Source organism: Fukomys damarensis, unplaced genomic scaffold, assembly GCF_012274545.1.
Source record: "Fukomys damarensis isolate Sample0158 unplaced genomic scaffold, DMR_v1.0_HiC HiC_scaffold_13, whole genome shotgun sequence".
In the NCBI taxonomy this organism is placed as follows: Eukaryota; Metazoa; Chordata; class Mammalia; order Rodentia; family Bathyergidae; genus Fukomys; species Fukomys damarensis.
In genome coordinates, this window is record NW_022900925.1 from 15,861,257 (window position 1) to 15,874,280 (window position 13,024).

Genomic DNA, 13,024 nt, shown 5'->3' on the forward strand with positions numbered 1-13,024 from the left:
ATATATATGGCAGTGATGGCAAACCTTTTAGAGCTTTCAATGATACAAACAGCCTGCTGTGACACATGTGCCATGGGTTTGCCACCACTGGTATACAGTAAAATTCAAGCACCCCTCTCACAGGGGGCCTAAACCTGAACTACTTAAACCACCCCAACCTATCCTCTTTCCCAGAGGTAATGACTCTGAGCCAGCTTCTCTTCTACTTTCCCATAGAAAGTCTATGTGTTAAAAACACACCCATAAGTATATTACACCGCTTTTTTTTTTCACTTAACAATATTACTTGGAGGGCATTCCATATCAGTAATTATTGTTAATGGTATAGTAACTACTATTTCAATTTGATAATCCTTAGACATAAACATCTTGGCTAAGATCTACCAATTTTTCTAAGAGGAATAATCCAGAATATTTATGTAGTCAACAGCCTTTAGGAGAGAAAAGACATGGAGATAATCTAAGGGCTCATTAGTGGAAAAGGTAAATAAACTAGGCTGTACGTATCTAGTGGGCCTTTTTGCCACCCCTAGAAACCCTGGTCAGGGAGGTTACGAAGCAACAGAGAAGACTGCTTCTGATCCCATGCTAACACGGGGAAAACATTTTTTAAATATTAGATATTCCATGAATAAGTTATTAAACTCCATGAATAGTTATTAAAAGAACAGAAAAAATACCCTAAAAATATAAGAATCATTATGACTAACTCTTAGATTGACTCACAGGCAAATGCTTTTCCTCTGTTTTCCAGATTTTCTACTGAGGAAGCAAAAGAGAAAGGGGGCAAACATTTAACATAGGTTTATGATGAAACTGTTCCAGATATTTCACAGAAAAGTATTCCCTTTAATCCTCTGAGCCATACTAGGCAAACTATTAACCTCCTCAACACTAGGATTTGGGAGATGGCCTTGAAAGGATGGACGCTTTGTCTGAGGTCATGGAGATGACCTGCAGTACAGCTGGACTCAGTGAAGTCTGTCTGTCTCCAAAATCTCTGCTCTTCATCACTTGGCCATGCCACCTCTCACGCAGTGGTTCATTAATTTGTGGTTGTTATTTTGGGTTTTTTTAGACAAGTTTTTGCTATGTAGCCCAGGCTGGCCTCAAACTCAGGATCCTTCTGCCTCAGTCTCACAAATGCTAGGGTTACAAGCATGTACCCCCACATCCAGTACACAATGGTGCTTGGCTTACTTTCTCTCCACCCTAAAACACCAGACAGATACGACCCATTCCTGCTTCCCTATGGCAGGAATCCTCACTGCTCTAGAGTTGGTGAAAAGCCATGGGAATCCAGATGGGCTACTTAGGTGGAGGTGGTACATCCTGTCTTTGAGAATCAGTCACTCCTCTAGTTTAGTTGTAATGGACTTGTATAGTTTTCACTGTACACCTTTTCAAATGCTTTAATTATTGAAAGGTACTTCTTGATTTTAATGATAACACATACTGATTACAGAAAATACAGAACACAGGTAAAATCACCCTGCACTCCCAGTAGAGTATAACCACTATAGGTATATGTGTATATTGCCTTATACTCTTCCTTCTATGAAAATATATAGTGCTTTAAAAAACAAACTGGGTTGATTAATTTGGCTTTTATTTTCTACTTAATAATACAGACCCAGAGCTTTCTGGGGAGTTATTAAAAGTTCTTTTAAACACCTCCATACAATCCTTTTTAAAAGTTCTTAAACTAGTTTTTCTATTTTTAAAATTAATTTTATTGGTACACTTTAGATATACAATATAATGACATTCATCATTGGAAATATGCACCTTTACATAATCTATCTTGCTTCTTATTTTTTCCCCATTCCCCTGCCCTCCCTTCAACCCCTCTATCTCTCTCTATTTACAAAGACTTTGTTTCTATTTTTTCATTTTCTCATTTTAATTCCATTCCCTTCTTTCCTTTCCTCTATCCCTCGATTTCCCCTTCCCTTTGTCCCTTTTCTTCCTATTTCACATTATCTATTATACCTTTTAGTCCTTATTTACACTTTCAATTTTTCTATTTTTGTTGGAGGCTTCTGATGTTGCCCAGAATGGTCTTAAACTCTTAGACTTAAGTCATTCTTCTGCCTCTGTCACCCAAGTAACTGAGATTGCACTGAAATTATAATAGTTTTCATAAGTTCATCCAATTTCCCCCAATCAAACCTCCAATGAAAGCATGACAAATGTTTATCTTCAGCTTACTCCAGGAGACTGAAAAGAGTTTCCAGATCATTGCTATCAAACCTGCCTACCCTCCAGAAGCAGGCAGGAAGCTCTGTTAAGTATAGAAAACTAAGCTCCCTCCCCAACCTGAACCTGATGAAACAGTGACCTCCAGGGACCTGTTCCAACCCATACCCCAACCTCAAGGCAACCACAGACACATGAGCATGCACCACTCAACAGAAGGACAATCACACCCCTCTCTCTGGAGGGACACAAAATCTATTCTTGATGCGCTGACATTTTAAACAATATAAACCCATAATTAATCAGTATTTACTGTATGACTGTGAGATATATAAATAGTTTCTGCCCAAAATTTAGCAATAGTTATAAGAAATTATAAGGCCACTACTTTCTAATGCTTTTTCACTAAAGTCCATGGGAATCTGGATTAATAGATGAAGTGCTAAGTGTAACTCTGGGACGGGGGAAATAAAAGCAACCCTGTGTCATATATTTTCTAACTTACACTAAGAAACTTCACTATTTATTATGTACATAGAAGCATGTAACATATAACTAGAAAAGACATAACTGGAGCTGTAGAACAGTAAATGCCTTGTACTATTTCTGCACTTTAAAAAACAAATATACATACAATCATTTCAGGAAGAGGCGAGATCCTAGGGGTTTCCTATGCAATTTTCAAATCTAATGCTTTGTTCTGCCAAGTCAGCATCTTGATAGGCTGGGATAAGTGAAACATTTACATAGCTAAAATTGCTATCCTTATGCAAGTTAGCAAATCTCTAGTAATCCTAAATTCTCTTTTCATAGAAGATGTTGACATATAATAGCTATCTGTGAGATCTCCAAAAAGACAATTACAATGTAACATTTTTTAAATTTTATTTTTTAAAAAGTAGTATGTCCATGGGCCAGGGATTTAGCTCAGATGTTCGGTGGCCCAAGGACCCGGGTTCAATCCCCATTACAAAAAAAAAAAAAAAAAAAAAAAAAAAAAGTAGTATGTCCATGCTAAAAAGTTTAGAATGGGGTGCAGTTGGATAGGAGGAATAACTTCCAATGTTCTATAGAATAATAGGATTATTGTTAACAATAATTATATATTTAATTGTGTGTGTGTGTGTGTGTGTGTGGTACCAGGGATCGAACTCAGGACCTTGCGCTTGTCAGGCAGGCACAGCACCACTAAGCTAAATGCCCAGCTCAAAATAGTTTTAGAGAAGAGTTTGTGCACCCAAAATAAAGCAATGATAAATGTCTGAGGCAATAAACATTCCAATCACCGTGACCTGATCATTACACGTTGAATATGTATTAAAATGTCACACTACACCTCATATATATGTACAATTACTATATGTCAATTAAAAATAAAAATGTATTTTAAAAACAGGCAAGAGTGAAAAAGGGATAATTTGGTTACTAAATTCAAAAAAAAGTAAAGTTGAGATGCTGTATGTCCAGACATCAATAATAACAGTAAGCTCCACAAAGACCCATCTACATATTGCTACCTGGATGGTCCAAATACATTCAAAACTGAGTTCATGCTTACACTCTCCTCTCACCCTACTGACCATTGAAACTTGCTCTTTCTCCTTACTCTCAACACTCATGGGAAGATAACAACACCTACCCAAGCTGTCAGGCTAGAATTCAAAGATCAGAATCCTTTATTTGGTCTATAATGTTCCCTCTCTCTGCAGGGATGCCTCTTTAGATTTTTCCAGCTGCCTGCTCCTCTTCATGGCACTGCTATCACATGTGAGTATCCTTTATCTCTCTGAGCCTCTTTACTGCCACCAGAAAACAAGAATGATAACAAAGTGGAGCACTGCTACATGCTTATGGTGCCAGGTGCACAGTAAACATCCAATAAATGGTGTTTTTGCTGGTTTTTGTTTTTTGGGTTGGTTTATTTTTGGTACCAGGGATGGAACTCGAGTCCTTACACTTGCGAGGCAGGTGCCGGCACCAGTGAACTAAACCCCCGGCCCTGTTTACTAGCATTACAGTAATAGAGGAACTCAGAACTCTTTAAGAGCAAGTAACAAATAACAGTAATACAAACAAGTCATTATAATTTCATAATTTACTTATATTGGTAAATTGTGCAATTAATTATTAAGAGAGACTATAAGGTCTATGTTGGTAAGGACCTTACATCTCTATCCCTAATTTTTTCTCTATTTTTCATGCTGGGAATTGAACCTAGGGCTGCTGGGCATAATAAGCATGCATTCTCCTGTGGAACTGTACTCCCCCTGCTCAATTTCTTATATAACTAGGCAGAGTTAAGTATTTTTCTTGTTGATGAATTAATGAACTTTAGATTTTACAGGATCATCAAGTGCATCCCTTTAGAACAAAATCATGATTTCTGTATCCTTAGTTCTTAGATCACATTCTCTGTCCCAATGCCATCACTCAACCTCTCCCCTTCTCTTTTTAGTGACAGTGCTTTTGCCTCCTAACTGGTCTTTCTGTGTTTACAGTGACCCCCTTCCCTTCTCTCTGCTGAAGATCTACCTAGCCACTCATTCTGCCTAGAACAGCGCTTCACCCAATTGCCACACAAGCCTGACTCCTACATATCTGTCAGGTCTCAGTTCAAAGGGAACTGCCACGGAGATAGCTTCCCTTTCGGTTCTGTTAATATTCTTTTATTGGAAGGATCACCCATGCCATCATTCCCTATCAGTGCACTCACATTTCATCAGATCATCAGCCACACTTGATAACTTCTTATCTATTTATTTGTTGATTTGTTTTGTCTTCTTTCCCACTCTAGACCCCATTAGACCAAGAATTAAGTTGTCATGCTAGCCATTTTTACTCAGTTTCTAAAAGAAGGGCTAACACTTAATAGACACTTTACAAATAATTGCTGAGTTTGACTGAATTGAATGAATAAATAAATCCTTCAAGACCTGGCAGAGGGTTTTCCTGAGGTTTTGATTTTCCTAGCAACAATCATTATTTTTATCTTCACTGTCCTGTATCTCCCTTACAGCATTCAACTGTGTCTCCTTCCATTTGATCATGTATACCTCAAGAGCAAGAACTGAGTTTTACACATCTTTGTGTCCCTAGTACCTGGGACAGTGATTGACCAGTATCCACTGAATGCTTGCTGAATGAATAAATGAAAAATCAAGCAGAACTCTAGCTCCCCTTTTTCCAATTCTGCTATTTCTAATTCTGGTCTTACTATAAGAAAAACATTCAGGCAAATCACCCCACAAAACAATAACATAACCTGTTATGCAGTAGTACACAGCTGTAATCTGGGAGACTGAGGGAGGAGGCTTTCAAATTCAAGCCCACCCTGTGCAACATAGCAAGTTCTTGTCTCAAGGGTGGGAGGGATGGGGATGTAGTTCAGCACTCCATCTAAAAATTTACATTCTTAAGTAGAAGTAAAAGTTGCTTAATGACTCAAGGCTTATCTTGACTGACTCACAACTGCTTTTTATTGTACTATAAAAATCCTTCCCACTTTCCAATTTTCAAGAGTCTGATGGAAGGGGTACTATTAAAACCTTAAGGATATAATTTCTAATAGTATGATCACTAAACAAAGAAATCTACTCTTAACACAATTATTTAACTGACCTAAATGGTGACAGTAGAGTTTGATTTCAATGTAACACTCAGTTGTTTATCAAGGGCTATTAGATTATATAGTACAATATACCAATCATAACATTCAAGATGAGCCAGAAGCCACTGAAATGAAAGAAAACAAAAACTCTATACTTACTTGCTCTGTTGGGAACAGGGTATTGATATACTCAACAGCATTGAAATCTGCTCGATCTAGAGGATCCTGACTTGGAAACACCTACATTAAAACAAGGGGTTATATAGCAAAACATCACAATGAACAGCAAAATATAAATATAATTTTTGTCAAATAGAAAGAAAATAAATTTTTTAAAAAGGGAATTGGGCCGGGGATTTAGCTCAGTGGTTCAGTAGCCTGCCTTGCAAGCGCAAGGACCCGAGTTCAATCCCTGGTACCAAAAATAAATAAATAAATAAATAAATAAATAAATAAATAAATAAATAATAAAATAGGGAATTAACAAGTTCAATCCCTGGTACCAAAAATAAATAAATTAAAAATTAAAAATAGGGGATTAGCAATAGCTACCTTTCTACCTTGTCTTATGCATTTTTTCTTTCTTCCTTATTAGATGGTAAGCTCTCTGAAGAGAAAAATTATTTATTCATTTTATATGTGTCACACATAACAGATATTTGAATAAAATAGCTATTAATTGCAAGCACAAGGTCCTGAGTTCAATCCCCAATACCAAAAAAAAAAAAAAAAAAAGCTATTAAATACCCAATAAAATATCTGTTAAAGTAAATCTTTAATTTTCAACATCTATAGATTTACCATCTTGACACAATGGACAGGACATGCAAATGTGCTTTTTGTTTTTGTTTTGTTTTCTCCCCAGTATCAGGGATTGAACTCAGGACCTTGTACTTGCCACTGAGCTAAATCCCTGGTCCTAAAACATGTAAATGTAAATAAATGTAAAAATGCAAAATTTAAGATTAATGAAATCCCAAAGACAAGAAAAAGTCATCAGGCTTTGTATACTGTTAGATGAAACCAGTTGGTGACAAGGTTTACTAAGGAAGCCTTGATAATAGACTGTCTCCATGATGTCTTGGCAGAATTCACTATGCATTGAAGTAATTTTTTTTTGGGGGGGGGTTGGGGAATCAAATGCAGGGACTCACATGTGCTAGGCATGCCATTGAACTCTACCCCCAGCCTGCAACAAATCATAATTTATGCTGTAGACAGTGTCGAGAAATAAAAAGCTGGCATTCAGGTTTACAAACGAAACCTACCTTCTGAGAAATATGGCAAAACCTCTTTAACGTTCACAACTGGAAGAACATGTAATAAGGTGGGTTATAAAAGCAGTCAATCCAGGTGATACATACCTGTAATTCTAGCACTGAGGGAAACTGAGGCGGGAGGATCACATGTTCAAGGTGCACTACAGCAAGTTAGAGAGATACTGTCTCCAAAAAGGGGTAGGGAGTATGGCTCAGTGGTAGAGTGGCCCTGGGTTTTAATCTCTTGTACCTCCAAAAAAAAAGCAGTCAAGTCAGACATGGGGACACATGCCTGCAATCCCAGTACTCTGGGAGATCAAACAGGATTTCAAGTTCAAGTCCAGTCTGGGCAACTTAGCAAGACCCTGTCTCAAAAAAAAAAACAACAAAAAAAAAATAGGGAAAATGACTAGTGATACAGCTCAGTGTGAAGGTCCTAAGCCTTGGGTTGAATCCCCAGAACCAATTAATCAAGCAATGTAGTCAGGTGATTTCCTGGATATTGAATTTTATCAGCTCAAGATAGTTATGATTCTGGGACGCAACTTCTTCAAAGATGAAGCCTTCCAAAAAAATAGTGTCAAAGGATCAAAATGTCTCCTAAGAGAGGTCAAAGAGGATTGTTAAAAGAGTTTAAGACATCCACAACGTGAAGGAGAGATGGAGGTTAAATAAGGGTTTTTTTGTTTTTGTTTGCAATATTGGGGATTGAACTCAGGACCTTTCACGTGCAAGGCAAGTGCAGTGCCACTGAGCTATCTGGCCCTGAAGGTATTTTTTTTTTAATGTGTAGCATTTCTATAATATATATGTATGACACAGATATATCATATACCAGTGATGGTGAACCTTTTAGAGAGACAAGTGCCCAAACTTCAACCCAAAATCCACTTATTTATCACAAAGTGCCAACACTGCAATTAAACCTGAATACTGAGGTTTTAGTTTAGAAAAAAACAACTCATAAACATCTTTCGTCTTAAAAGAAAAATAACACCTATGCCATAGGTTCGCCATCATGTTATATACAAATGTAAATTCAAACCACTGTGATTACATGCCCTCAACAGAGGGAATGCTGGGAAATCAGCCTTTTGTGAGAATCTGCTTTATGAGTACAATCTAAGAGATGTGAATTATCTACTCCCTCAAGGTTTCCTCAGTTTCTGCATTCCTCTCATTGTTCTTGGGTGTTATTCTAGGTTTTAATGCATTTATATATTAATAAAGCTCTTAACTTAAGCCAGCTACTTCACCCAATGATAACCACAAAAAAATGATTGGCTGAAATGCTGGAGGAGAAAACTAACACTAGACTTATCAAAGCAATGCTTATACAATATACTTTATATAGGCAATTTAAGGAATTTCAAAAATAACATGTCTATAGTAACTTTCATTTTATGCAGTAATTTCAGAGCTTAATCTCTGGGTAAAATGAGATATTTCATTATATCAACCCTTCCTAATTCTTCAAATATCACTACTCTTTACAAAGTATTTTTTGCAGGGCTATAGGTGTAACTCAATGTAACTAGTGTGTGCAATTTGGCTTGATCTCCAGCATTGTAAAACAAAATATCCACACAGCTATTATTTGTAGAATTTTACTCAATCTTAAACTACTAAAGTATGAAAAAAATTCAAAATTCATCTTGAGTCTACTTATCAGATAAGCCTACCCTACAATCTCAAGCATAATCTTTAAAAATAGCAAAAAAAGGGCCTAGGATTTAGTTCAGTGGTGCCACCACCTTCCTCGGAAACACAAGGACCCGAGTTCGATCCCTGGTATCAAAAAACAAAATATTTAAAAATAGCAAAAACCATGCCCTTCTGAATTCCTGTCAAATCGTAACTGACTGCATTCTGTTTCTCCCATTAGAACCCACTAGATCCAAGAACAACTAAAATAAATGTCTTTTTCTGGCAAAAGCAGGTGGGTGCTAGATCAGTGTGGTCTGAACACGAGGTTTTTGTCCTAGGGTCAGACATCCTCAGTATGTAACAAATGTGGTTTTTAAAAGTAATCGAAGAGCTCCTAGAAAAACACCAATCCAAAAGTCTACAAATGTAACAATAAAAATACATTATTTAAGTATAGTGGCAGAGCCACGGTATTACCAGTCAATATATGTTACTTACTAGTAGAACTAATGTTTTACTCAGAAAATCTTGCCAGTGGTTATTAAATGAGACATAACTTTTTTAAAAATCATAACCCCGTGACAATTTCTTTAAGGGAGATTTTCTGCCTTTATTCAGAGGAAAGTCCCTGTACAAAGACCCAATCACGACTTCTAATATCACTGTCCTTCAACTTTTAATAAACTTGAAAAGGAAATTTAATTCCCTGAAGTTCTGCAGGTAGGTGAGGCCTCTTGGGAATATTCTCCACCGTAACCCAAACAGCAGGAATTCTCAACCTTTTGAGTATGGTAAAAGGGGCATTTTTCAATATGTCTCTCTGCTCTGTCATTTGCTTCAGAAATTAGGGTCTCCCTTTGCCCCTAATTCTGCACATGCAATACGGGAGCAGCGCAGCTAGCTTTGCAAATGAATGAAACCCTACCCGCCTAGAATCTGACGTTGCCACTCAAGGGCCCCTTCTTCGAGTCATCTTCTCAAGGGCATAGCTCCATTGCCCAAACCCACCAGGACCCCGGACCCCAAAGAAAATTAGGGCCTAGAAAGAATACTTTCAACCCCCTGGCTCAGTAACCCAACCAACCCCTTCTTCCCCGAAACCTTCGCTTTCTCTCTGCGCTTAGCCTCCACCTTCAGGTCCTAACACTGCTTCCTCTCTGGGCTTCCGCAAGCCCCACTACTCAGAGCTACCCGGTCTTCCACACTCGCCTTCTTTGAAGGGGCGAAACGCTCACCTGCTCGATAGCTAGCTGCACCTCGGGCGTGAGCTGCAGCACGGCTTCCAGCTCCTCCACAAACTCCAGTTCCTCCTCCTCCATCTTCTGGCCACTCGGCCCCTAGCTCACCCCCGCCCCAATTTCCTCACCTGGACCTCCAGCAGTCACCCACACCCCAGAACAGCAACTCTTCAGTTGCAGCACTGACTAATCCGGGCTCTGTCAGCCAGTCCGGCACTTCCGGGAAGCCGGGCACTTCCGGGATCCACGGCATTCTGGGATAGCGGAGACCCGCCCTCTGGAGGCTTTCCCGTCACATCCCGGGAGTCTTCTACCACCCCTTTAGCAGTGAGGTGCCTCCTTGCCCTCGGCAGGTTCTTAAAATGTTGGAGTCCTAGTGTTTGGCGCAGAGCCTGGCCTCCAGGAAGGAAGCCTCAGCGAACCGCAGCATCAGCAGCTTCGCCACGGCAATCTACGAGGTCTGGAAGCGGGCGATCCCTCAGTTCCCTGAGCCCTCTTGGTTAGTGTCAGCAGGTGTCCCCTGCCATCGTGGGTGAAATGACCTCTCCTGGTAAATGGCTGTGTCGCCATGGGCATTTGAGGTTAGGACAGCGTCCCCTTGAGGGAGATAAGTTTCCTGTGTGTCGAGTTTCTAGGCAGTTATTTCTGGTATGACTGGAGCCAGCTCCCTTTTGGGAAGGAGAAAAACAGATTAGACTAGACAGTCCGCACCGCGGAAACGTTTACTTTCTAAGACCGTAAATATGGGGGGGTCCTAAGTCCCTAAGCTCCCCAATAAGCTGTGTGCTCTTGAACACGTTACACCGTGTGCCCTGCCTACTCTGTCACTGAATGTTGTATGCATTAAATATTAAAAGCGGTATGCAGATTTAAACTAGTAATACAGGAAATACTAGGGTGTCTATCTCTTATGCACCACAAAGGGAGAAAAGAAGCCAGATCACCTTGTGGAACCACTTTTCCTACAGTGAGGGAGTTGCCACCAAAAGAAAGGTTGCTTTACCAGTTGAATATTGTGAAACCCCATAATGGGAAAGTCCGTGGCCTTACTGAGCTCTTTATTTTTTTGTTTTTAATTCTATGAAAACTATTATTAGTAGAGGATGTAGCTCAATGGTACAGCACCTTCCTGGCAAGTGAGGCCCTGAGTTCAATTTCCCAGTACCAAAAAAGAAAAATAAAATTATTTATAGTAAAGAAAGAATGGGAACAACATAACATTTTATTTTATTTTTTAACTTGACAAGTAGTAATGGTATAAACAATATAATTTCTAACCACAAATGGATACTTAAAATATAAAATATAAATACAATGAAATATTATTGACTTATAAAATCATAGCTCTGAAGATTAATGACGGGGAAAAGGTACACAATGCATTTCAGAAAGCAAAGTGTACATTTCAGAAGCAAATTATAGTCACCCAATTTGTGTGACTATAAAATGATAGCAAAGAAATATTATTTTTCTGAATTTTTCCAAATGTCTATAATGAGCTGGCAGTACTTTTTAACCTGCAGTACTTTTACAATCAGAAAATATAAATGCCGTTTTTTAAATGCAATTATCACCTGTCCTAGGTTTTTTATTTTAAAAATTAAGATATAATTTACATATAATAAAAGTCATTATTTAGTTTACAGGGCCATGAGTTTCATAAAAATATATAATCACATAACCACAATCCAGGCATAGGATATTTTTATCCCCACACACACACACATTCGCTCATGCTCCACCCCATCCTCTGGGGTGACCTGATTTTTATCTCTAAAGTTTGACTTCTCCAGAATAGCATATAAATTATGTGTAATCCTACAACGTCACCTTTTGAGTTTGGCTTCTGTCACTTAGCATAATGCCTTTGGTATTCACCCAAATCATTTCCTGTAATAGTTTATTTCTTCTTCTTGCTGAGTGGTATTCCACTGTATGGATATACCACAATTTGTTGGGTTCTTTTCAGTTTGGGGCAATCATGAATAAAGCTACTAGAAACATTCATTGTAGATTTTTGTGTATATATAAATTTTCATTTTACTTGCGTATATACTTAGAAGTGTGATTCTAAATTGTATGGTATGTCTGTGTTTGTAAGAAAGTTATAAACTGCTTTCCAAATTGACTGTATTATTTTCACATTCCTACCAGCAGTGTATGAGTTTTAATTGCTCATAGACCTTATTTTTAATGATGATAATAACAACTAACATTTCCTAACCCTTACTATATGCCAAATGCCATGCTAAGCATACTATATGCATTATCCCTTTAATACCCACTGCAATACTGAAGTGGCTAGTTACCATTATCTTGATTCAACAGATGAGGAAATAGACATAGGTAAAACAAACCAACAGAAACTTGCCCAAGGTCCCATAGCTAAATTTGTCATTCATTCACTTATTCAATACATTTATTTATTGGGTGTGTTAGTGCACACCTATAATCTCAGCACTTTGGGAGGCTGAGGTAACAGGATCATGAATTCAAAGCTATCCTGATCAATAAAGCAAGTTCAAGGCTAGCCTGGACAACATTGCAAGACCCTGGCTCAAAAGAACAATAATAATAAATAAATCTGTTGGACATTTGTTCCTTTGGTGAAGGGCACTAGGCTGGATGCTGGAGATTCAGCAGTGAACAAAACAGACCAAATATCTGCCTCCAGAAATCTATTTCCACGTAACAAAAGGGCATTCATACAAATAGACATAATCACAAGAGACAAGTAAATGTACATATTAAGAGACTCTGATGGACCGTTGGATTTGGAGTCAGGGAAGGTTTCTCTGACGAAGTGATTTCTGAGCCAAAGTGAAGAGTGTGGAGAGGGGGCAGGGGATGACAAAGCAAAGGAATAATATATGCAAAAGCCATGAAGATGAAAGAAAATGGCCATGGTGATGAAGCCTTGAAAACCAAGGGGAAAACGGTGTAAAAGGAGGCCAGAAAAATGGGCAGTGCCAGATAGTACAGGATATTGAAGATTGTGTTAAGGACTGGAAAGCCTTTGCAAGATTGTTAAGTAGAGGTGTGCCGGGTTCATCATGGCTGTCATCAGCCTTAGC

At 38.4% G+C, this 13,024-nt stretch overlaps 1 protein-coding gene across 3 annotated transcripts in view; it reads right to left on the reverse strand.

Annotated features, from left to right (window-relative positions):
* The window catches only part of Vps53 (VPS53 subunit of GARP complex), a 171,487-nt gene that overhangs the window by 138,799 nt on the left and 19,664 nt on the right, over positions 1-13,024 (reverse strand). For 2 of the 3 annotated variants that reach the window (XM_033762863.1, XM_033762861.1), the window contains exon 3: positions 5,966-6,046. In XM_033762863.1, coding sequence (XP_033618754.1) covers positions 5,966-6,046 — 81 coding nt within the window. Of the gene's footprint in view, positions 1-5,965; positions 6,047-9,947; positions 10,616-13,024 lie in introns of those variants that run through there. The other variant, XM_010642173.3, reaches the window with a different exon arrangement.